Source organism: Candoia aspera, chromosome 3 (assembly GCF_035149785.1).
Source record: "Candoia aspera isolate rCanAsp1 chromosome 3, rCanAsp1.hap2, whole genome shotgun sequence".
NCBI classification, from domain to species: Eukaryota; Metazoa; Chordata; class Lepidosauria; order Squamata; family Boidae; genus Candoia; species Candoia aspera.
The window spans coordinates 6,753,860-6,780,417 of NC_086155.1; the positions used below are offsets into that span (position 1 = coordinate 6,753,860).

A 26,558-nucleotide genomic window follows, 5' to 3' on the forward strand; every position below is an offset into this window, starting at 1 on the left:
GATTCATTATGTAACCAACTTCTCGGCAACTTGGCAAGGGAACTGAAAATAAAATTGCCAAAGTAGTAATGCCCTTATGGAAATCAGTGGTGCACAAGGCATTTAATGGGAATGGTCACAACTCAAAAAAGAAGCTCTAGCAATGCTACTGCCAAATATTAAATGCTTAGGTATTCAGATCATGGATTTGATTCATTGGAACAGTATTCCTCAGCAAGCTTGTAATTGCAACAGTATTGCTGGTTAATATGAATGTTGGCCGCACAGAAGCACAGAATTCTGGGAGCTGTAGTCCCGTTACATCTTCAGGGCACCAGATTGTGGGAGCTTGAATTAACAGCAGGAACAGTAGAGCTCATTTAATATTATATACTCTCTGGGTATGACATAAAACAATCCTTGATATTCTTTCTGATTCCTTTGCAGGATCAAAGTGGTTCTCTCCCTTGCCCCACCCTACATTGGATTGCACAATTAGAAGGATTTTAACCGAGCTAATCTCAGTAGGTAGCATTACCTGGCTGACCTTACAAGTTAAGTAGGATCAGGGCTGTAAGAACATGGATGGGAGATCATCAGACTGTAGACTCGACAAGGGAGCTGAAAAAATATCCCACAAAAAGCAGCAACAAACCACTTTTAGAATGATGCTGCAAAAACTACATGGACGTATCCGTGAAGGTAGGGGGGGTTGAACATGACTTGAAGGAAACAACTTGTACCTTTGATCCTTGAAGGCCATCTTTACCTGCTGTTCCCTGAGGACCCATCATACCCTACAGACAAGCAGAGGTCTTACTTAGGAGGCATATTCCAAGCCAAAGCAATGATGAATTCTTGGCTATTTGACCAACATCTTAGAAGTGTGGTTCTATTTTTCAAAGCAAATAAATCATCATTATTTTCCTCTCTTCCCCCATTCAGGAGGAATAAGCACAATGCAACACACACACAAAGACACACTGTATATTTCAGGGATTCTAGCTCATACCCATCTACATATCCAAACAAGTTTGGCTACAAAGAAGAAAGGAGCCTTCTTGAAAGTGCCAGGTTTAATAAGTATGTTTTCTAGCCTGTAGCCAAGTCTATTTGAGCAAACATATGAATGAATTTTGTAGAGGGGGAATCTCAAATTTTGGAAAAGTGTGTTTTGTCATATACCAATGTTTGGGTTCATGTTTAAGTTAGGGAAATGTGAACTAGGAAAATCCAACATTCAAATGCAGAATAAAAATAAAATCTCCCTCATTCCTAGAACTCATAATGCAGCTTAATTTCAAGAACTGCCATGTCTTCCAAAACAACCCAATGTTGTTTGTTTGTTTTTTTTCCTTTCTCCAAATAAAGACATTATAATATATTCTGAACTTTTTTAATCCAGGAGAACATCTCAGAAGTGAGAAGCAAGGTCATCAGATTTAGTTCCTCTGGGGCAAAATCACGCTAGCTTTCTTTTTAACCTTGATTGATCCAAAAAATCTCCATAATTCTTTTGCTGTGATTAGACTTTCAAAGAAATGTCCAGTCACATACAACATATTACAAAGCGAGGCAAGCTAAGACACATAAAATATGGTTTTCAAAGAAAAATAGAAACTATCTAAAAACAAATAAATAATCCAAATAATCCAAATAGAAATAAGCAATAATCACAGATGTCCAAAGTATAATATAAAAATATTTAAGTAGCAATTAACAGCTGGGGAAAAAAGGAAGGTAGAGAAAAGGAAGGGAGTTATTAGAATGCTTTTTAAAATCTTTGTTTGTCTGTTTTGCTTTTTTTTTTTTTTTTTAAAAATCTTTTTATAACCATGATATTTTCATTTCAATCTTTTCTCTTGTGCCAAGTTCATTTTATGCATGTACAGTACATGTATTCTTTGCCTTTCTCTTTGTTCTTTTTCTTTTTTTGTTGTTGGTTTTACTTAATTACTAAAAAAATGTGGGGGGGGAAAGAAACCATGTTTGCCAAGGCCTGATGGGGCTGAGAGAATATATGATTTCAATAGAAGAGAATCTCGGTAGCTCAGGGATGAAATGTGGAGTCCCTGGTGCTCTCTGAGCTTGGTTGTTGGCTTGCAGACATTTCATTACCTGACTAGGTAACATCAATGCCAGATGCATCAGTGGTGCATGCCAGATGCACCCTGGTGATGTTACCTAGTTGGGTAATGAAACCTCTGCAAGCAGACAACCAAGCTCAGAGAGCACCAGGGACTCCACAATATATGATTTATGAGAAGCACTCTTCAGAAATTCCCAGGTAAGATAAAAGGATATTTCAGGGCTGAGTTAGAAAGCAACCGAAGATCCACATTTTGCAATAGACAACCGTTTGACTAGCCTTCCTCAACCTGATGCTTTTTAGATACATTCAACCTCCCTCAGATGGGAACTATGGATCTGGCTGGAAGTTATGGGCTTTCAAGTCCAAGCAGTTGGAGGGCACCAAGTTGGGAAAGGTGACATTAACTGAGACTGAAGACCTCTAGAAGTTAAACACTAAAGAACAAGGTGAGACATGATTACCTGTATTCCTGGGCTCCCACTGTCCCCTTTATCACCCTTAAGACCGGGCGGTCCCTTGAATAAAAATGAAACAATAAATTTATGGGACGTATATTCTGTTACCATGCCTGAGCTAGCACTTTTTCATTAATTTAATCCATCACAGCCTATTTCCTGCCTTTTTTCCAGGAACATCGGATAGTATACATAGCAGTCTCTCCTCCAGTTTTTATCACCTCCACCTGGTGAAGTTGGATGGCCCAAAGTCGTCCAGTAGCTGAATGGGGACCTCAACCAGGGTTTCGAAGTCCAACATCTGAAGCTGTAGCAGTTTGCAGAAGAACCTTGCAATACATTTCCAACTTTGCCACAATCCAGCTTCTTACCAGGAATATCTTGTCTCTAACTCCCATTTGTCTTCTACATGGGGAGATTATTTTTAGGGTCCAGGGGCCACAATTCAACCCCCTGACCTACAGAACTATAGGAGAGCTACAAGAAACCATTTGCACTTTCCATCATGAAGATCTCTATTCTTTTTCCTTACTACCAAACATTTTGAATCTTTCTCACTGATGGGAATGTTGCACAAAACATTGAGTTTCCTACTATCGGTTCTGAACCCAGCTCCCAGCAGGAAAAGAGATCTTGACCCAGACTGGGATTAAATGAGCAGACCTGCTTTGGCCCCCAAATAATTCAATTCACACAATACATTTAAGCAAGTTAGGAAAGGCCCAGTGACTGCATATGCACAACATGCTATACTTTAGCTTTAACTTCATTTTTTTTTGGATGGCTTAGCATGCAATGCAAAGCCTGCCTGTTTGGTTACCCTTCTGTTCTATGTGCTGCAAATCCAGAAAATTCAGCCATCGGGTTAAATGCGTTTTGGAAACACAAGCAGAAAATGTGACCGAAAGGCGCTCCACAGGAATTTAAATTTGAATGCAGTTTTTCTTTGGCTGAAGCCAATCTATTTCCACTCCAGAAATTTATAGCATCTTCTAGAGTTCTCCAAACACTGTTGTGCTAAAATAATAGTTATGCAGACAGGCTTTATATTACTTCAACAGTGGCCGGGTGATGCTATGAAGGTGCTATAAGTCACCAGTGCAGAAGTGGACTGCTAAATGTGAGTCCAGGAAGAATCTCATTTAATTCTTCCTTGAGCCAGAAAGTTCATTGGATGGTCTATAAACTCAGCCTGCAAAATTCAGAACCGAAGAGTAAGCAGGAGAACAAGGAAGCAAGCTTATTACAGTCTGCTTCATTCCCTTTGTATGAATTCCAACAGGGGACCTCTTCTCCATGACCAATCTTGCTGAGATCTGAAATATCCTGTTTTTTATTTCTCAAAAGCCACTGCTATGCCAGAGTCTGAAACACAGCGTTTTAACGCAATCTCAAAGAAAAAGAAAATTACTTACAATGGGGCCTTGCACTGTTAATCCGTGAGAACCGGGGGTCCCTTGCTGTCCTCCTGGACCGGCTGGCCCAGCTTGACCAGGAGGACCTGGCTCCCCCTAAGGGAATCAGAGAAAACACAGCAAAACAACATTATCTTCTAGGCCTGCCAAACTCTAATACAGTCTTGATTTGCTAACACCAAACACGGAAAACTGGAAGGCAAAGGCGAAGAAGGATGGAAGTCATTTTTCCCCTCGGCCGGTCAGATCTCACAAATTCCAAGCATGTATCATTTACAGCAAATATTTGATCCCCCAATCTTCTTGTGCTGTTAGAACAGCCTAAGTTTTTGAACCATGGATTTCCAAGCAGGGTCCTCCCCAACGACCTTAAATGGAGGCAATATGGGATTTACATAGGGAGACAATTCAAGAAGCTGGTATTAATCGATGAAGCCCTTATGGCTTGGAACCACAGGATCGGTAGGATATTGCGAGGTCATTTTTAGAGGCAGCATGCCAGCTTTCTTCTCACAGAATCGGAGAGGTGAAACCATCACGTCCAACCTCCTGCTTATTGCAGGGTTCTGCATGGAAACATCCCTGCCAACCCCTGCTTGACTGCATGAAGGGAAGGGAAGGCACCACTTCTTTGGATCACTAATGCTACAGTACTGTCAAATTGCTCTTACTGTTAGGAAGTTCCTCTGACATCTCTTGCGCATCATGCTACAGTGTAGTAAGGGGTCACCCATGACAAGTGGAAGCCTCTTGACTGTGGACTCGCTCCCCAGAGAGGCTGGACCGCCATCCACTTTATTATCTTTCCGTTGTTATTCTCCCAGGCCATTTAATACATTCCTGTTTTAATATTTTCACTGGGTGCACTGCAACAACGCTTTAATCTGAATCCGTGGCTGGTGCTTTCATTGTTTAGGCACTGCATTTTAACCTCAAGTTTTAGTTTAATCTGATTTTTAATTCAGTTGTAGTTTAGTGCACGGTGAGTCATCCTAGGAATTCAGATGTTCAAAGACATGCATAGCTACATAAGTGTTACCTTAAGTTGCAAAGTGGCAGACAACAACGAGGCCTCACTTTCCTTTTCCATAAGGTTGGACTGAGGCATTTTGCTAAGAAAGCCTTCCTGTCCAGAAGCCACTTGATTAATCGTGGAATCTTCCTTCAACTGGGCAATGGCATGATGTCTTCCACCACCCCTAAAGTCAGCCAACTGGGGTAGGAGGTCACAGATGGCATGTCTGAAACTTCTCGGCCAATCCATATCTCTTCTTCTCCATATAGAAGATATTCTTTTCTACTGGAACTCCGTATCTCATACACTGGCAGCATTCTCCCTCTGACTAACAAGAGGGCTGGTGCTGGCCTTCCTTCTAGTAAGACTCTCATGGTGGAGGAAGGTGCTCCATCATCAGTGTTTGGATTAGAATCCAACAACTAGCTTTGCAGGGCCCTGTATATGGAAGTGCCACCATACCCTTCTCCTTGGGGGAGCAATGGAAGGGGGAGACATCCTCCTTCTTGGTTGACGAGTAGTTTTGCAAAGAATCTGAGATCAGGGGCCAGTTTAACAGGGGATAGTTTAAATATCTTCAGCATCTAGATTAGCCTTCCCAACAACTCATAGGTATTTGCAGAGGGGATCAAAAAGACCAAGATGGCTTTTGATCTCTCCTGCAGATGCTACTGCTTCAGATGTTTTGTGATTACATTCAGGGTCGCATCTAGGGTCTGTGTCACCTGGGGCAAACATGGATTCCACACCCATTTGGCACCCACCCAGTGCTTATTTTGGTGCCCGCCCAGCATGGCACCTGGGGCACATGCCCCGCTTGCCCCCCCCCCCCAGTTGCAGCCCTGATTGCATTCTAGCAGTTGCTCTCCCAACACATCTGGAAGAGGTCAGGCATTGACTGAACAATGGCTTACTGAACAGATTTTGTTGAAATTGCAACAGATTTTTTTAAGTGCCCGTTTTTTTTAAATAAAAAAAAAATCTGAATATAAAGAAGAGTTTTCTTTAAACATCAAGGCCTTTCAAAATCCATTCTTTCTGGCCCTTTCCCAGAATCTGAAAGTATATTCAAGGAACATCTATTTCATTTCCAATCCTTACAAAAATCTTGTGGGTTAGCATAATTATGTCTATGTGGTTATGGAAAAGATAAGGGACAGAAGTTGCTGAGACAATCTAATGAAATCTGAGACAATCATTAGATAATCTAATGAAAGCTGAGCTTTGAAGTAAGGATTTGAAGTAAAGATAGACTCTTTAACGATTGAGGGCCAAGTTGATATTACAGTAGAACCTCCATTTAACAGATCTCCATTTAATGGACTTCAGAGACAACTGACATATTTTTCATTTGAATTTCACCCCCATTTAACAGACAAATGTTCATTAAATTGAAAGGTTCTGCATTACACTGAGATTTTTTTGTAAAGAACTCAATTGGCATTTAATACATAATTATGCAAATGTCAGAAATTAATGCAAACAATGCAAATTAATGCAAATGACACAACTTTGAATTTAATAGGTGCATGGATTTAATTGACACCTGCCATCACCCGGTACACTAAATTGGGGTTGTTTTGTGCCATCATCACTTTAACATTGGGCAAATAAAATCTCTGCTAGGTGACTATTTATAACACTCTGCCCAAATTCTGGTTGCTTTTTTCCCCCTGTCTCTATTAAAAGACTTGAGTACTGGGACAAGAAACTCAAATCTACATTTTGCCATTTCTTCCTCTGCCTCCTTCAGTCTCTCTTTGGTACATGCTGAAGTCATGGTGATGGATGCCCGACTTTTTTAAAGCTTTCAACATTGCATATCAAGGTTGTTTGCTATTTTCATCCACTGATTTATTGCACAACTCTGGCTCATTCCTGGGGTTTTCACACTGATTTGGGAGGCAGATGAAAAATACACCATGGGCATAACAAAATAACAAAGCAAAAGTTAATATAATGTCATAGAGAAGCCTTAGGATGGATACATTTCTTACCCTAAGGACTGTCTCTTCTGGGTAGAATCTATCTAGTCCTTGTATTCTGGGAAGGAAGGAGTGCTTGGGGTTCTACCCCCCAGGAGATCAATGGGGCATGAACCAAACGCAATCCTTTTGTGTAGCACATCCCCACCCCATCCCATCCCTTTTCAAATACCTTGCCCCTCCAGAGCTGTGCTAGGTGCTTTCCTTCCTGGCTTTCTGCTGAACTGTCAAAATGGGTCTGGTTCAGCAGGACTCCTAGGAGTGACTACCGATGTTTCAACTGTTTTGCTATTTTGAACTCATCACCCCCTATTCTTGCATTAAAATCACCCACGATGATAGTATCTTGTGGGAATCTGTCCTCTAGAGCAGCCTTTCTCAACCATGGTTCCGTGGCACCCCAGGGTTCCATGAGAGGTCACTAAGGGTTCCCAGGGAGATCATGATTTATTTAAAAAACATTTCAAATTTGGGCAACTTCACATGAAGGAGGTAAGTTTGATTCTTTATTTTCAGCTTAAGAACACTGTTAATGCATATGTACGGGACTACCCATGAAACAAATATAATAATTTTGTAACATCTGGCCTATCTTTGAGCCTGAATGTGCAGGGGTTCCCTGAGGCCTGAAAAATATTTCAAGGGTTCCTCCAGGGTCAAAAGATTGAGAAAGGGTGCTCTAGAGCATCAATTGTATTTTCAGGTATAGCCCGGTAATCCTGATTTTGAGATTGCTCCCCATCCCACTCCAGTTAATTCTCCAATTAATCTAAAACTTTGTGATGTTACACCCTGGCCCCTTGTCTCTTTAAAATAAACTGAACATTTGATCCTGGCACTGCCATCAGGCAAAGACCATATCCCTGGTGATTTATTAAAAGCTAATATTGTCTGGTGGAAGCCTGTTTTGGCTAAACTCTTTAATAACATTAATTCCTCTGGCCAACATCCTCAGGGTTGGAATACAAGCATAGTGATCCCAAAAGAGAAAAAAGGCGATTGTAGCCACCCAGAGAACTATAGACCGATTAGACTGATTAGCATCATAGCTAATACTTATGCAAAACAGCTAGCTAATAAATTAGAGGACTGGTCATTGACAACAATGTGCTTGCAGAGGAATAGGCAGGGTTTAGACCAGGATATTCAACAAGTGACCATCATTGGACTACATTGATGTTGGTCATCCTTTATTTCTTTCCTCTGATGCCGCGCTATATGCATTTAGTTTTGAATTCTGTATACTGCCTGGTGTCATAGGATCTGGCACAGTACAGAGATCTTTGCAAATCGACACATGTGAATAAAAAAAATGCTTTCTAGGAAACAACGGCTTTCAGAGTGACAAAGTCCATCCTTTTAAAATCAGGTCAGGGAGAGACTTCACTGATGTATTGGTGCAACATACCAAGCTTGACTAGTGTTAAACTTGGTTAGGTTTTGAGCCGTTGCACAGGCACATAAGCAAAGATAGCCTGTTTGGGGGTTTATGGGTCAAGGTATTTTGCACACCCAGAAAATGGATTAACTCCATACCCAGGCTAAGCGTGTTGTATGAAGGCAACTGCTTTCTCAGTAAAACAGCAATAATAATATTAATATTCCTGCTTTAATTAATTTTTAATGTTGATGTTTATATTTTTAACTGCTTGTTTTTATATAGGTACCATTTTTAATTGATTATTGTACACTGCCCAGAGTCACTTCCTGTGAGATGGGCAGCTATATAAATCTGACAAACAAACAAATAAATAAAAAGAACAGAAAGAGTGTTCCAGTATAACAGATTAATTGGAAATTGTTCCCTTAAGTACATCCCAGTCTCCTTCCACTGTCTTGTCCAATGGAGTAGAAAAAATCCTACTGCAGGAGCTTTTTACAGAGCTGCACATATTACCTTATTTAATGAATCTCTTAGGCAAATCAATGTTTTTCTTTTATTTGTTTTGCTAAAAGGAGACAATGAAAATAAGGAACTAGGGCATAGAATGCTAGGAGGCATCTGAACAGCTAATTCAGGTCCAAGAAACCTAAATTACAGCTTCACAATTCTAGTCCTTTTTTGAGGTCCTCCAAGGCAAGACTTAGAGCAGTGTTTCTCAACCTTGGCCACTTTAAGATGTGTGGACTTCAATTCCCAGAATTCCCCAGCCAGCATGTCTGGCTAGGGAATTCTGGGAGTTGAAGTCCACACATCTTAAAGTGGTCAAGGTTGAGAAACACTGTCTTAGAGGATGAGAAAGATGGTACACAGGATTTCAGACCAACCCCCTAGGCTGAGGAGTAGAATTTTTAGGAATCCCAGTGATTTTTCTATCTCCATCAGCTTCAGTACATGAGCTCTTGGATGATATCAGGAAGAGAATAAGGGCTCCTTTTGAATTTAGCAGAATCAATAGTTCCTTCCCAAAGAATATTATTGCAGCCAACTGGGGAAAGATAGTGCATATTTGAATTCTCCCCATTCTTTGCACAGAAAACAACTATGTGCTGGGAAGGATTGGCTGGTTTTTTTTTTTCAAGATATGCTAGTTTTGTGTAAACAAGGAATCTAGGAAATATTTGTGCCCCTTGTTCCATCAGGAGCTTACATAAGGATCCTAGGCTGGGCTGGGAGAGAACAGCTGGTGGAAAGTTACCCAATGAGCTTCTATGGTTGAGGATGGACTTAATCTTGGCCTCCAATACCTTTTGTTAGTCATGGATGGGGGAGTGCCATCCCATGTAATGAGCCCTCTTCCACCACAGAACTTCAACATTTAATCAGTTGAGCCTACCAAGCAAACACATGGGGCTATTACAAGTGCTTTTTCTGATACAGGTTATAATGATTTCTCATGGTGGGAAACATGTCACCTAGAAGCCAAAGGTATCCAGATGCCACTGGAGGAATTAATAGAAGTGGATGTTGGTTGAAGATATTTCAAGTTGCCCAACACAGTCTCCTCCCCCCCAATAAGTAATTGATCGATCCTGATGTCACACAACTTACCTTGGGGCCAGGTTCCCCCTGTTCTCCCTGGAGGCCCCTACGCCCAGGATTGCCCTGCAGAAGGAAGACAAATCCACAAAATGGGTTCTTAATTTAAGGAAGACAGGGACTGGGTTAAGATATAGCTGTTTATGGACAACTACAGAACAAAAGCACCATCCTAAGCAACGTTCTCCTCCCCTTCTAATCTCTCCAGCTCATGAGAAATTGGAAAGCAATCCTCACACATCCCGAGACTAGAGTAGAAAAACAGAAGCCTCTGTTACAAGAAAAGAAGACTTGGAGATATCGGAGGTCAGATTTTGATAACAGCATGAATTCTTTCTCTTGAGTAGCCTGTAATGCTGAAAAAGGTGGAAGGAAAGAGAAGAAGACAACCAGCAGCAAAGTGGATGGACTTGATTAGAGTGCCAATGGGTGCATCGCTGGAAAACCTGAAGGACCAGGTTGGGGACAGATCATCCTGGAGAAGGTCTATCTGTGTGGTGGTAAGAGTTGACACTGACCTGATGGCCCAGAATCAATCAATAAAGTATCCATATGGTCTTAAGGGGGAGAAAAACAGCAAAAAGGCACCCCCTGCCCTTGTCCAGAGCTGTACCCTGGGTGAATCTGACCTGACGTTGCTGGCATAGGGGAACGGCTGAAAACTTGCCCCTGGCAACCATCCAACATACATTTCTCAACAATAGGAAATAGCGCTCTAGCACTGCCTGCCTTATTTTGCTGTGCCAGATGCAGGGAACGCAGTTAAATGTGAACATGGATATACAAGGGTAAATGGCTTATTACGGTAATAGGTGTATGGGTGTCCTCCATTCTCATTTCACAAAGTGCTCCTGACGCCACCAGCCTCATCTGTATTCCAGTCACTTGCAACCAAAATGGCTAGAATAAAGGGTAGCAGTCCCAGGCTTTCTATCTACTGGGGGGAAGGGCAGAAATCTCTCCCACTTCACTTACTGCAGAAGCTGCACTGCCTACACACTGCTGTTGAGTGTGTTCAGAAGACATTTTCAACCTGGCCCTTGCTTTTTAATTCTTTTTTAATCCTTTGAAATATTGACTCAGCTTAGACAAAGCTGAATAGAGGATGCTTTGCATTCCCAGCACAGACACGCAACTGGAAATTGGCTGGCAACACCTAAGCTTTGTTTACGAAGAGTTGATTCAGGGAGAGAGGCCTTCTCTCTTTATTCGTTTCAGTTGGGGTGCATGTGTGTGTGTGTGTGTGTCCCCTAGTGTCATTGTTAGAAAAAGATCCATTACTCTTTGGGGTACAGAGATGGCCCTTGAATAAAAGCCTGATCTCCAGCCTCTGGTTGCTGAACACAAAGAATCATACCACTAGGCAGGGAATTTGTTCTCTCTAACATTACCATGGGATCTAGAACTAGACTTTCTACATGTAACTCCTTCTGTTGCCTTTGAACTATCTCAAATATACCATTAGGGAATCAATCCAGACATTTCAGGCTTTTCGAAATTTGGTGGCAACCAAGGGATGCCCTCTTCCTTTCACACCTAAGAAATCTTGCAAGTCTGAATCAAAATGCCTGTGGCTTTCATTGAAATTCACCTGAATAGCCACCCAATTATCATCAAAACTTGATCTGGGGTTCTAGTGGTCAATACCCCAGCATACAGAGGACAATCCTGTGCTTAAAGATATCCTCTATTTGAAGGACTATCCAAATTAGTTTTAAAGATACAGAGAAGACATCTTAAAATTGTCCAGTGACCTCAGAAGATTAAGGCCACTTCCAGGCAACCTGTTTTTCGGTTACCTAAATATTCTGGCCTCTTAACTTTAAATGAAGCAGGTTTAAACAATTGTTCTGACTGTTTAAGTTCACCAGGAAACTACATTTATTGGGACATTTATTTATTTATTTGTTTGTTTGTTTAAATTTATATAGCCACCCACCTCATTTGTGTGGCTCTGAGTGGCCTACAAGTTCACATATTGCACTAACCAGTCAATTCAGTAAGCCACAACTGAGTTCCTACCATAGGCTGAGCCACAGAAGGTAGCTTCCAAATCATAGTGAAAATACAAAGCCAAAACAACCAATGTTGTTTAATGGAAGCCGTGATGATATCCTACTGGCTTAAGAAAAAATGTAAGTTTATCTGGACAAGGAAAGCTATTGACAACTCATTTCAACAATGTTCCTTTTTCCACCTGGCCTCCAGTTGGTTTCATTATGTCCCACCACTATTAGCAATACCTGAAATAAGCACACCAAAGCCCATTGAAATCAATAGGATAGCCAACTATGTACTGTACAAGATCAAATTGCACTTAACAGCTTGTTATGTCATCTATGCATTTCTGGAACTGTTAACATCCAAGTTGGACTAGGTATTTTTGCTTCTCTTGAGTCTGCAATGCTTGCAGATCACCTACAACCCATCAGAGTTCCCCTTTCTGTCTGAAAAGACAAGTACAACATTGTTTCCTAAATGAGTGTTCATCTGCCAGTCAATAAGAAATGCCTTGTTCTTCCCCTTCAATTCTGCACAGTAGTTCAACCCTCTCACCTCCTGCATAGTGATCTGCTTGCCAGGGCAGGACACTCCTTGTCATGTTCATTGAGAACTAAGCCCCTTTAGGCAGACATCCCAACTCTGTGCCACATGGAGACAACAGCAGTTGGAGGCCAGTCAAGCCAGCCATCTCTTCCATTGGCATCCCTTCTACTGGCTGTGCACTTTGCCACATGCAACACAACATGGACCAGCTGCTTGGAAATGGGAATTCTATGCCTGCCAAAATCTCACAGCTGCAGCAGGAACATGCCAGGTGTAGTGCAACCGTAAGCACTCAGTGCCAATATCAATGGATCAATTTGATCTAATGTTGCGGCTGCACCTCCACCCAGAAAACCATCTGTCCACAGTTGTCCTCTACCCTATAGCATGATACATGTATTGTATTCCTTTTGAACTAAACACATTATCTCCTCTCTGTGCACTTCTGCACATGCATTAGCCCAGCAACTCCATATCTGTGTCCTCTTGTTCAAGATATTGGGGGACTGTTCCTCTTTTTGATGACATGCAGTACAAATCCAGAGGGGATGTAACCCATCTCTACTTTTTGTTCAACTGGCCGCAGCTGGTGCAATTCTTTTGACGTGAATTAGGATGAAGTTTTTCCACAAGGCATCAACCACCCGATTTTTTCCCCCTGCAAAATATCATTGAACGCTTCATTTACCGGCGGGCCTGGGGGCCCTGGAAGTCCTGGAATGCCAGATGTGCAGCTGCAGGAAGGAAGCAAACTGGGACAAGCCTCTTCATCCCTCTGAAATAAGAAAGAGCGAAAAAAGGAAGCCTTAGTGCACAAAGGCAAATGTTCCACTGTAGAACACAACCGTTCAGTCCACTCCTTTGTTGTGGACAAAAAAACTTTAAATTTGGTTTACCTCTGTCTACCTTCAGTTATTAAGTGAACAGTCCACATTGATGCTTTGAGGGGTTCCAGATACTACTAAAATTCTCATGTCTGTTTGATACTTTGTAAACGAAGCAGGACACAGGCTGATAGAATTTTGCCAAGACAATTCACTCTGCATAACAAACACTCTCTTCCAACAACCTAAGAGACGGCTTTATACATGGACTTCACCAGATGGACAACACCGAAATCAGATTGACTACATCCTTTGCAGCCAAAGGTGGCGGACATCTGTACAGTCGGTAAAAACAAGGCCTGGAGCTGACTGTAGTTCAGATCATGAACTTCTTCTTGCAAAATTTAGGATCAGACTAAAGAGATTAGGGAAGACCCACAGATCAGCTAGATATGAGCTCACTAATATTCCTAAGGAATATGCGGTGGAGGTGAAGAATCGATTTAAGGGACTGGACTTAGTAGATAGGGTCCCGGAAGAACTCTGGACAGAAGTTGGCAGCATTGTTCAGGAGGTGGCAACAAAATACATCCCAAAGAAAGAGAAAACCAAGAAGGCAAAATGGCTGTCTGCTGAGACACTAGAAGTAGCCCAAGAAAGAAGGAAAGCAAAAGGCAACAGTGATAGGGGGAGATATGCCCAATTAAATGCAAAATTCCAGAGGTTAGCCAGAAGAGATAAGGAATTATTTTTAAACAAGCAATGCGCGGAAGTGGAAGAAGACAATAGAATAGGAAGGACAAGAGACCTCTTCCAGAAAATTAGAAACATCGGAGGTAAATTCCAGGCCAAAATGGGTATGATCAAAAACAAAGATGGCAAGGACCTAACAGAAGAAGAAGAGATCAAGAAAAGGTGGCAAGAATATACAGAAGACCTGTATAGGAAGGATAACAATATTGGGGATAGCTTTGACAGTGTGGTCGGTGAGCTAGAGCCAGACATCCTGAAGAGTGAGGTTGAGTGGGCCTTAAGAAGCATTGCTAATAACAAGGCAACAGGAGACGACGGCATCCCAGCTGAACTGTTCAAAATCTTGCAAGATGATGCTGTCAAGGTAATGCATGCTATATGCCAGCAAATTTGGAAAACACAAGAATGGCCATCAGACTGGAAAAAATCAACTTATATCCCCATACCAAAAAAGGGAAACACTAAAGAATGTTCAAACTATCGAACAGTGGCACTCATTTCACATGCCAGTAAGGTAATGCTCAAGATCCTGCAAGGTAGACTTCAGCAGTTCATGGAGCGAGAATTGCCAGATGTACAAGCTGGGTTTAGAAAAGGCAGAGGAACTAGAGACCAAATTGCCAATATCCGCTGGATAATGGAAAAAGCCAGGGAGTTTCAGAAAAACATCTATTTCTGTTTTATTGACTATTCTAAAGCCTTTGACTGTGTGGACCATAACAAATTGTGGCAAGTTCTTAGCGGTATGGGGATACCAAGTCATCTTGTATGCCTCCTGAAGAATCTGTATAACGACCAAGTAGCAACAGTAAGAACAGACCACGGAACAACAGACTGGTTTAAGATTGGGAAAGGAGTACGGCAGGGCTGTATACTCTCACCCTACCTATTCAACTTGTATGCAGAACACATCATGCGACAAGCTGGCCTTGAGGAATCCAAGGCTGGAGTTAAAATCTCTGGAAGAAACATGAACAATCTCAGATATGCAGATGATACCACTTTGATGGCTGAAAGTGAAGAGGAACTGAGGAGCCTTATGATGAAGGTGAAAGAAGAAAGTGCAAAAGCTGGTTTGCAGCTAAACCTCAAAAAAACCAAGATTATGGCAACCAGCTTGATTGATAACTGGCAAATAGAGGGAGAAAATGTAGAAGCAGTGAAAGACTTTGTATTCCTAGGTGCAAAGATTACTGCAGATGCTGACTGCAGTCAGGAAATCAGAAGACGCTTAATCCTTGGAAGAAGAGCAATGACAAATCTCGATAAAATAGTTAAGAGCAGAGACATCACACTGACAACAAAGGCCCGCATAGTTAAAGCAATGGTGTTCCCTGTAGTAACATATGGCTGCGAGAGCTGGACCATAAGGAAGGCTGAGCGAAGGAAGATTGATGCTTTTGAACTGTGGTGTTGGAGGAAAATTCTGAGAGTGCCTTGGACTGCAAGAAGATCCAACCAGTCCATCCTCCAGGAAATAAAGCCAGACTGCTCACTTGAGGGAATGATATTAAAGGTAAAACTGAAATACTTTGGCCACATAATGAGAAGACAGGACACCCTGGAGAAGATGCTGATGCTAGGGAGAGTGGAAGGCAAAAGGAAGAGGGGCCGACCAAGGGCAAGATGGATGGATGATATTCTAGAGGTGACAGACTTGTCCCTGGGGGAGCTGAGGGTGTTGACGACCGACAGGAAGCTCTGGCGTGGGCTGGTCCATGAAGTCACGAAGAGTCGGAAGCGACTAAACGAATAAACAACAACAACCTTTAACTAGGCGAAACGGTGCATCGTAGGGCAACAATTTTTGAACCAGAGTACCTCAAATGGGCTAACTTACAGAAGACCCACGACTCCTATGGAACTGAAATTTGGCAAATGTTATGAAATATTTTACGATATAATATAAAATGTCATAAAACATTTCCTGTGGTCAACTCTTGATGTCTGACTGGGCTATACAGTCCAGCATTGGCTACTTTCAAGGCACATACATCTCTCCCTGAATTAAGAACTTTTCCAGTACATTTGATGCACTGCCAGTTTTGAAGGTATTGAGGAATCTGGTAGGGAAATATCTCTGAAATGATGAGCCAATGGGTCATGGGTTGTCTAGTATTTCCTTTTTTTCTTTTAATTTTCCTCCCACTTTTGTAAAACCTGGGGTTCCTCCAAACCTGTAGATATCTTCATGTTGTCTTGAGTTGCATCATGCTTACAGAAACAATTATATTTAGGGAATACACACACATACAGTCATCCCACCCACCCACACTTCTGGAAAGGTAGAAAACATTGGTGAGTTCAGACACATCCCTCAGAAATGATGTCTGTAATGAACAGAAAGGTTGGAAACGATCACAAGGTTATTGTATCATGGATCTCAGATGGGTTATGGAAGATGTTGTGCTGGGAATGGATAGTTAGATACGTGGCATGTGTCCTGTGACATCGAGCCACTAAAATCAATTGATCGCTTCCATACACAAAAGCATTACAACTGCTGTAAATTTAGTGCTGGGGAATACAGACCTTTGCTGTCCCTGTGTATTTTTTCCAGTATGGTATCTTATCTTATACTAATAGTAGTAATTGTAATAGCACTGCACCTAGTAATACTACTACTCTGAGCAACCACAACATTTATTTCTCGTATTTATGTACTGCGGAGGACTGCTGGTGGCTTACAACAATTAAAGCATAAAACAGTACAGGTAAAAACCCTACAGGAACAATGTAAACAAGAAAAAAAAAATGATCTAACCATCACTTGAACCTCAGAAAACAGCAACCCGCATAGGGAACCTCAGCTCTCAAAGGCCCTTTGAAAATCTAGTAGTTTAGGAACTTCAGCTATTGAATCAAAAGGATTTGCTTCTTTCTTTCCATTCTTACCAGTGCTGGTATCTCACAGCAACGGTCTTCTTCGGGCCACGAGGTGCTGCACACCATTTGCAGTGACTGCAACTGAAGCTAGAAATGAAAAAGAGAGGAAGATCACGAAAAAGGTGGCTCTCCAGGGACTGGATGGATGGGGAAGAAGGGCGACGTGTGGCTGCGTTCTTTTTTCCCTAGATGTGAAGATATCGTGGTAGGGCTTATCCTAAGATCCCCCCCAAGCATGGCAGAAAAGAGTTGTGAAGCTATTATCATCCCCTAAGACCATTCAAATCTTCTAACTGAACCAAGAAGAAAAATATAACAGAGAGAAGTTAAAATTAGCTGCCCAGAGTTGCTGGTCTGAGATGGGCAGCTATATAAATTGAATAAAATAAAATAAAATAAAATAAAATAAAATAAAATAAAATAAAATAAAATAAAATAAAATAAAATAAAATAAAATAAAATAAAAAAAATAAAATAAAATAAAATAAAATAAAATAAAATAAAATAAAATAAAATAAAATAAAATAAAATAAAATAAAAATGAGAATGGATAAATTAGATAAGTTTTTATCTCTTTCATTCTTTTCTCACCAGCGTGTTATTATGGTATTATTATTACTGTTGTTATTATACATTGTTTTTTTTTCTCTTGTTGTTGGGTTTGTTTCATCCTATGTTCACTGCCCAGAGTCACAATTTGCGAGATGAGCAGCTATATACAGTGATATAGTAAATAAATATATTCCTACTGCTCTTTTTTGTATTAACTGCACAAAATCCTAGTTCCTGTTGCATATGGGTTCTTTGGCTAGCAGGATAAAATAGGTAAATCCTGCAGTAGTGCATCTGAATTTGGACTGCCTCTGAGGATATCGCAAGGTCTTCTATGTCTATAAATTCCTCACGCCCTTTGTCTGAAGTTATCTGGAGCGACCCTGGGTCAAGCTAAGGGAGCTAAGAAAAGCCCAGCTCCCATATCCAAACATCTCATGGATTTGCTTGATGCAGCATCCTCCTCTGCCTTTCTGCTGATTAAACTAGGAGCATGTCTAAAAATTATTTTAAGAATTGTGGGATAATCGGTCCTATTCTGCTTCTGCATTAGCAATATTTGCAAACACCTGTTCTGGTTGCTAAAATACAGAATGCGCCAGCACATTATTGGATGAATAGATGAGAAGAGCTAAATTCCTTTTGTGTGGTGTTGATCAGTGCTCACAATTACTCATGAACAGCAGCGATTGACAATATAAAAATGACAGGGAAATAAACAGAAGGAAGGAAAAAGCTGCAGCAAATCCCCCGCATGTCATGTTTTCTCAGATTTAATAGTTTAGAAGTCAAGCCAGGAAGAACAGGAAGGTCATAGTGATAATCAAATAGGACAGTGTAAAGATTTGAGTCAAAGATTGTCCCTTGCATCGTCCCTTAGAATCAAACCTTTGAATGAATTAAGTGTGTCCAAATCATTCTGAGAGCTTGATGCATGTGTGCACAAATGGACCTTTCTCTCAATCAATATTTCACTTCAGCAACAGAAACTGAAGTTCTGCTGAACTGGAGTCATCAAATAAAAATAAGCAGGTAACACTGGCATGAAGAAATTTCAGGCCTCACCTTCTGATTCTGGATCAACTTTATGAAATTCAGAGGCTTTTCCTACCTGATCTTAGCATTCCTTTAAGCAGGGGCATCCATGAAGGAGGGGGTGTCAAACTCTGCAGGATGGCTGGGGTGGTATTCGGACGTAAGCCATGGCTTGTTGGTACAAGTACAAAAGGGGTAGGCCTCCAATTGTTGAGCTGCTCCTGCCATCTTGCAGATTTTGACTCGTCCCCACAAATGCTTCTGTCTGCAAGCTTGTCAAATAAATCACATCTCACAGCCTGGGCCTCCTAATGTTAAAATCTGTATTTTAGTAGTATTTTAGTTTAACTGTTTTTATTATTTCATCATGTATTTTAAAGTTTAGGGTTATTTACTTCTGCAGGCAACTCAGAAAAGGCACAGAAATAGAGAACATTAATATATAAATGTGTTTTGATTATGTCCCATCAAGTTGGTGTTGACTCTAAGCAACCACATAGGGTAGACCTTCTCCCGGATGATCTATCCCCAGCCTGGCCCTTCAGGTCTTCCAACGATGCACACATAACTGGGTATAATTGAGTCCATCCACCTTGCTGCTGGTCATCTTCTCCTCTTTCTATCCTCCTCTTCAAGAATTACAGACTCCTCTAGAGGCTAAGATCTTCACATAATATAGATCTTCAAAAAATATAATAATTTGAGCCTGGTCATTTGTGCCTTGAGTGAGAATGCTGGATATATTTTGTCTATGATCCATTTGTTTCTTTTCTTAGCCATCCAGAGTATTCTTGGGAGTTTTCTCCAATACAAAAGCATCAATACTCTTCCTATCCTGCTTTTCCAAACCCAGCTTTTGCTTCCAAAGAGTGTCACAGGGAAAACCATGGCTTGCACAATTCTGAGCTTTGTAGGTATGGACACATCACAGCATTTGAATATCTTTTCCAAGGCCTTCATGGCTGCTGTACCGAGTGGCACTCTGAGGTGTATTTCTTGATTGCAGGTTTATTTACTGTTGAGTAAACTTTTTATTCGTTAAAATACAATACAAAATCATAAAACATTGTCGACATACATAACATTCTAGAATACACCTAACACCACATATACACATATAAACAAGTAAGACAATAACAATAACAACATACTAAAACATGGTTTCCAACTTTCGTAGCTATAGATATACAAATAATTATCTTTGTAACTCTCTTATCGTTATTTTCCCTTAAGTTACTATTATTTCTATTTATTTACTTCTTTAATATATAAATCCCATTATCACCTCTTCACTTTTTTCAACTGTATACAGGTAATCTAATATCGGTTGCCATATTTCTTTAAATCTCGTAATATTTTTTTCTTTTATTAAAATTGTTAATTTCGCCATCTGTGCTAGCTCCAATATTTTCATCACCCACTCCTCTATAGTTGGTATGTTTTTCTTTTTCCAATGTTGGCATATATAATCCTAGCTGCTGTGATCATATATAATAATAAATTACCATATTTTCTCTCTAAATCTTCTTCCATTATAACTAATAAAAATAATTCTGGTTTTTTTACAATTTCTATCTTAAGAATTTTCTGAATCATCTCAAGTATTTGTGTCCAGGTTTATTTACTGTTGATCCAAAAAGACAGACGTTCAATATTTTATTGTCAGTTCTAAGGCTGATTTGCCGTACATGTGGTCATTAATTCGGTCTTCTTTATATTTAATCTTAGTCCTGTTTTTCACTGTGCTCCTTAACTTTCATTGCTGGAGCTTGCAAGCCATTGGTATTTTCAGCTATCAAAGTAGTGTCATCAGCAAACCACAAATTATTGTTTCTTCCTTCAGTTTTAAAAATAATCTCATCTTCCAATTCACATTAATATATATTCAGCATATAGGCTGAATAAATAAGGGGAGAAATACAGCCTTGTCTCACTTCTTTGTCAGGCTGGAGCCAACCTATTTTGCCATGTTCTGTCCATACTGTGGCTTCCTGACCTATATGGGTTTCACATGAGGACAATGAGATGTTCTGGGATTCCCATTTTTCTAAACACATTCCACCACTTGACAAGGCTAATACAATCAAAGGCCTTTCTATAATCAATGAAGCACATACTGACTTTTATTTTTTATTTTTTTGGTATTCTTTGGCTTTCTTAATATCCAGTCTTCATCAGCAATAATGTCTTGTGTTCCTCTGCCTTTTCTAAAGTCAGCTTGAACATCTGGCATCAATTTTTCTATTTAGGGCTTTAATCAGTGTTGGATTATCCTAAGCATTATTTTGCTAGCATGTGAAATTAAGGATATTGTACGATAGTTTGCATACTCTGTTAATTCTCCTTTTTGGGTATTGGAATGTAGATTGACCTCTTCCAAGTGTGTCATTCTCCAGATTTGCTGGCATAACTTGGTTAGAACCTGGACAGATTCTTCTTCTGTTGCTTCCCATATTTCAGTGGGTATTCCATCAGTTCCTGTAGCCTTCCAACTTGGTAATGACTGGAGTGCTGATCTAACTTCATCTCCTAGTACTTGAGGTTCCTGTAAGTAAGGAATATCTTCTTGGATGTTGACATCTCTATTGTACAGTATTTCAGTATACTCCTTCCATCTTTGTTTGATCTCCTCTGAATCAAATACTATCTGTCCATTGGCATCCATCAGCATACGAATTTGAGGTTGGAGCCACCTTCTGAGTTCAGAAATCTTTTGGAAGACTTTCCTTCTTTTTCCATGTCTGAGTTCTCACTCGAGGCACAAATGACCAGGTTCAAATTATCCTACTTCAGACACATTATGCAAAGACCCAGCTCTCTGGAGAAGGCTCTGATGCTGGGAAAGGTGGAAGGAAAGAGAAGATGGGGATGACCAACAGCCAAAGGGATGGACTCAGTTATAGCAGCAATGGGTGCACTGTTGCAAGACCTGAAAGACCAGGTTAGGGATAGATTGTCATGGAGAAAATCTATCTATGTGGTTGCTAGAAAATGACGTTATGACACAGAATCAATCATTGTAATAATATATATAAATATGGGTGATACGTATTTACATTTTGGATTACAGTTTTGGTCATGTTTTATTTAAGATTTGTACGTGCTTTGTCAAACTGCCCAAGAATATAGAAATACAGAAAATAAATCCCTCTTCCTCCTCCTCCTCCCCCCCACCCCCGAATATCACAGGTATTATTATTTCAGTTCCCTGAAGCAACATTTGAACCCCTTCTAATTATGGATAGAGAAGCATAAACTCTTAAATGTGAGATTCTGTACAGACCTCTGAGAATAGCAATGTATCTCTCTCTTGATGTGCATCAAATAAGGTGTTTTATGCATTATACATACATCCCATAACAAAAGTCTCTGTGGTGTGGGAGGAATATTAGACAGGCCTTCTCCTTTGTAATGTGGTAAGTCAACCAACAGTGTCAATAGAAAATCTGATTTCAAATTTGTTTGCTCCCCTGCACACTACCATTCTCAGGCTTTAGTAGCTGGTAAATTTGATCAGAAAAATGAAGGCACTTTGCTGTCCCGCTTAGAAAGGGATTGTGTGCAGGTGTGCATATTCACACACCCAAATAAATTACAGTAAGTCCGTACCAAATGTCCATTCATTAGAATGCAGGTACCCAACCTAGCACATTTATATGCTTTCTACAACTCTTTCTCATGGGCCAGAGTCCCTAAGAAAAGGGTTAGCGAGCATGCTGGAAGGTAAACAGTGTGTCTCTCCAATCATGTCTCTGGGCCAAAAGGCTTTCTTAAAATTAAAACAGTAGATAGCTGCAGCCTAGGATTCTGTTCGCAGATCTGCCACTAGGCATGAGAAATCTTGGTGCATTGATTGGACAAAGCTTTGACCATTCAGTGTATTGAATCAGCATGTCAGATTGAATAGAAAATGGATTTGATGCATCGGATTGGATTAAATAATATGACTGGATCCATGGACAAAGCCTATTCTGTCCAAATCAAACTGGACTTTACATTGATTCAATTTGTATAGCCAAGCTGATGTTTCCCCACTGAAATGTTTTAGATATTCAAATCAATTTGGCTTCATTTTCTAAATGAATTGAATTAAATCTGATTTAAACAGGCCTAGTGTCCCTTTAAAAAAAAATATTTCACTGAGATGGCCAAATTGACTTCTCTGATTAGAGAAAAACAATATCTACGTTTATTGCTGACTGGAACTCCCTTATGGACTTTTTGTGTAAAACAGAAAAAAAAATGAACGAATGACTTATAGTTTTGATGGTTAGACAGGATAAATTACAGAAAGAAGAGAGGCATGTTGTAACTTTAGAGAAAGAGGTCAATTTATAATTGTGCTTATAACTGCTATAAAGAAGATCGGAAGCCACTTCCTTGTATCTTTTTTCTTTCTTTTCTATTTTTCTTTTCTTTTTTTTCTTTCTTGCACTTTTAGCTTTCTGATTTTTTGTCTTTCTTACTTCATATTAGTTTGTATTAGTTTTTATCTGCTTTTTAAAACTTTTGATAAAATTAGTTTAAAAAAACCCTTCAACAGGCTAGCTATGGTAATGTTGAGCATCGTCGGAGGCCAGATGAGGTGCATGCAAGCAAGAAGGAACACCATATTTCTAATACCAAGCATGTTTTGTGACTGACCACATCTACCATAGCAGCCATTTCATAAAAATACTTACAATATGTTTTCAAAATTCCAAATCTGCCTGGCAACCCCAAAAGGCTAGGGATTTCTGCATTGGATCAACTCTGGAGCATCATGTTCAGTCTGATGACCTCTTCCTCCTCTTCTTCCTCCTCCTCCTCCTCCCTCTCTGTCTCCAGCTCCCTTCCCTTCCCCTTCTCCTTTTCCTGTCTATCTCCCCCTCCTCCTCCTCTTCTTCTTCTTCCTCCTCCCCCTCTCCTCCTCCTCCTCCTCCCCTATTCATTTTGACTCTGGTCACTTTTGTTTTCAACAATGACAATAACCTTCAAAATATTAACAGATGTCTTCCTAATGCCCTGGATAACAATTCTGTCCCTTTCTATTCCTTCAATTGTCTGACGTTTTGGGAGGATTGTTTGGCTACCTTTCACATTTCTTTTTCTTTTTAAATCCACATTTTAAGAAGCATTTGCCTTTTTCTTCTCCCATGGCACATGGAATCTCTTTGGGATGACCCCCTACTTTTTAAGATTTCTTCTCCCTGAAGACAATGTTATCGGCGCCATCATTTACTATGAGGAAGTGGCACCTATATTTGGCATGCATGAGACAGCTTGGATTCATCTTGATGAAGAGCTTTATGCTGTAGAAGCCGTGCCATTCTTGGTCGAGGCAAAGCAGGGACTTGATTTGTCTCAACAGGATGTTGTGTGTTACTCTGCCTGCCTTGACAGGCCCTTGCAATTACAGATGTGCAAAACTCACTGTTCTTCTGTTCTCTGGTCCATTCTTTTACTTTCAGAGAAAAACGGAGGGTCCATTTTCCAAAGGTCCCTCCATCATTATAGGGAAGATGGGCTGGGTCCAAGCCAGTGGCCACAATGCCTAAGGAATACCCTAGGGATAAGGCAAGGATACCCACATGTGTAACCTTTCCATAGACATTTTGGCACCAAATTATAAGAACTCTTTAAAAAACAGTTGAGTTCTTCAGTATCATGATTCTGAATCAGGCCAAAAGCAACCCTCCAATCAGAAAGGAAAGGATGCTAGCAGAAAAGATTTTTCTTTATCATGGGTAGATCAGTGGGAGTACAGAGCTTCACTGCCCAAAATGACATTTGAAAAAGATACATCTAGTTAGCTAGAGAAAAATGAGACATTCTGTCTACCCAGAGACTGCAGTGTTGAGAAAGGCAGAGTGCATGAAAAGCAGTGGGCTGTTCATTTGTTATATTTTCAGTTTTCATAATGCATGAATTATGGGATCAGCACTGCAAAAGCGGGGAAGAGGATGTTCCCAAATCTGGCAAAATAGCTTTTAATCTGGATTAAGTGGGAATTTGGAGTGGGGTGGTGGTGGTGGTGACAATATTGTTTTCTTTTTTGATGGAACAAATTATGCTTGAAAAGGGATCCCAGCTTTTATGTTCTACAAAACCAATTTCATCTTACAATTAATCGATAAAATTGCTGTAGAGCATGGACACAGAATTGCATTTACGGGACTCTCAGGGAGCATGTGACAGGGTGGTGGTTAGCAAAGCCTCCTTGGTGTTCACTCCAATTATTTGAGCTTCACCATTCAAGGAGACCCACATTCACTCAAGCCTGTTGTTTTAAAAGAAAAGATGCAATCTGTCGTCTTCCTTGAGATGTTATACATGCTCTATTATAGACTGCATTTTAATGGCTATGGTCACTGGGGCAGAGCTCGTTATTATATATAGTAGGGGCTGTCAAAAATGGTTGCTCTGGGGGATTATGGCCATCCAAAACATCTTTTTATCTGAAATCAATCTAGTTAGGTTGCTTTATATCGATCCATCTATCCATCCAAGGTTGGGAAAAAGAACAACAATCTTTTTTAAAAAACAACAACAGGGTACCATACAAAGAATCCACCACCCAATCTAACCCAAGGCTGGAGATACAGCCAAGTCTTAAACAGAGAGTTTTATTTAATTTAAATAGAATCAGGGTGGATGAATGATATGTCTAGGATTATTCTTCCAAATGGAGTGAATGATGCATGGACAGAAACAAACTTGGCTCTCATTTTATGTCAGGTTAACATTAAATACTTCAGCAAAGGATCGTTACCTTGTCGTGGTGCTGGAGCTTGAGCACCTCAATGATGCCATGAGCTAAACCGTGAAGGGCCACCCAAGACGGGAAGGTCATGACAGAGAGGTCAGACTAAATGCGATCCCTGGGGAAGGTAATGGCAACCCACCCCAGTATTCTTGCCATGAAAACTAAATGGATCAGTACAACCAGAGATATGTCGGTATACCATCGGAAGATGAGACCCCCAGGTCGGAAGATGGTCAAAATGCTACTGGGGAGGAACAGAGGATGAGTTCAACTAGCCCCAGACGTGATGACGCAGCTAGCTCAAAGCTGAAAGGACGGCTAGTGTCATGAGTAAGGATGGCGAGCAGGGGGCTCCCACCCAGACTGTCAAGCGCATGCGTAGCACTGAGGAACTGTTCAGCCATTCAAAGAGACACAGATCGGGACCGCCTTAACCTTTGGGGTTTATATGGCTGGGTTTTTCCCACGCTTCCTCAGTTTGTTAGGATTCTTGTTAAGTACTACTAATAAATATTAGAGACCAAGTCTTTGTCTCAGTGTGTTTCCTGGTAATCAGGACAGCTAGCGGCCGATGGTGCTGGTGGTGAACGGCGAATCCGATGTTCTAAGGATCAACACACCATTGGAACCTGGAATGTAAGATCTATGAGCCAGGGCAAATTGGATGTGGTTATTGGTGAGATGTCAAGATTAAAGATAGACATTTTGGGCGTCAGTGAACTGAAATGGACTGGAATGGGCCACTTCACATCAAATGACCACCAGATCAACTACTGTGGACAAGAGGACCACAGAAGAAATGGAGTAGCCTTCATAATTAATAGTAAAGTGGCTAAAGCAGTGCTTTGATACAATCCAAAAAATGATAGAATGATCTCAATTCGAATTCAGGGCAAGCCATCTCACATCACAGTGATCCAAATATATGCCCCAACCACAGATGCTGAAGAAGCTGAAGTAGAGCAGTTCTATGAGGATCTGCAGCACCTACTGGACAACACAACTAAAAGAGATGTTATTTTCCTCACGGGAGACTGGAATGCTAGGGTGGGCAGTCAAATGACACCTGGAATTACAGGTAAGCATGGCCTGGGAGAACAAAACAAAGCAGGACATAGGCTGATAGAATTTTGCCAAGACAACTCACTCTGCATAACAAACACTCTCTTCCAACAACCTAAGAGACGGCTTTATACATGGACTTCACCAGATGGACAACACCGAAATCAGATTGACTACATCCTTTGCAGCCAAAGGTGGCGGACATCTATACAGTCGGTAAAAACAAGACCTGG

The 26,558-nt window shown here is 40.6% G+C and overlaps 1 protein-coding gene across 1 annotated transcript in view; it reads right to left on the minus strand.

The window, feature by feature from the left end:
* Positions 1 to 26,558, minus strand: part of COL20A1 (collagen type XX alpha 1 chain) — a 130,403-nt gene that overhangs the window by 18,216 nt on the left and 85,629 nt on the right. Inside the window, exons 26-31 of the mRNA XM_063298753.1 lie at positions 16,941 to 17,018; positions 13,157 to 13,243; positions 9,934 to 9,987; positions 3,942 to 4,037; positions 2,533 to 2,586; positions 723 to 776 (exon numbers count right to left, since the gene is read on the minus strand). Of these exons, the coding sequence (XP_063154823.1) occupies positions 723 to 776; positions 2,533 to 2,586; positions 3,942 to 4,037; positions 9,934 to 9,987; positions 13,157 to 13,243; positions 16,941 to 17,018 (423 nt within the window). The remainder of the gene's footprint in view (positions 1 to 722; positions 777 to 2,532; positions 2,587 to 3,941; positions 4,038 to 9,933; positions 9,988 to 13,156; positions 13,244 to 16,940; positions 17,019 to 26,558) is intronic.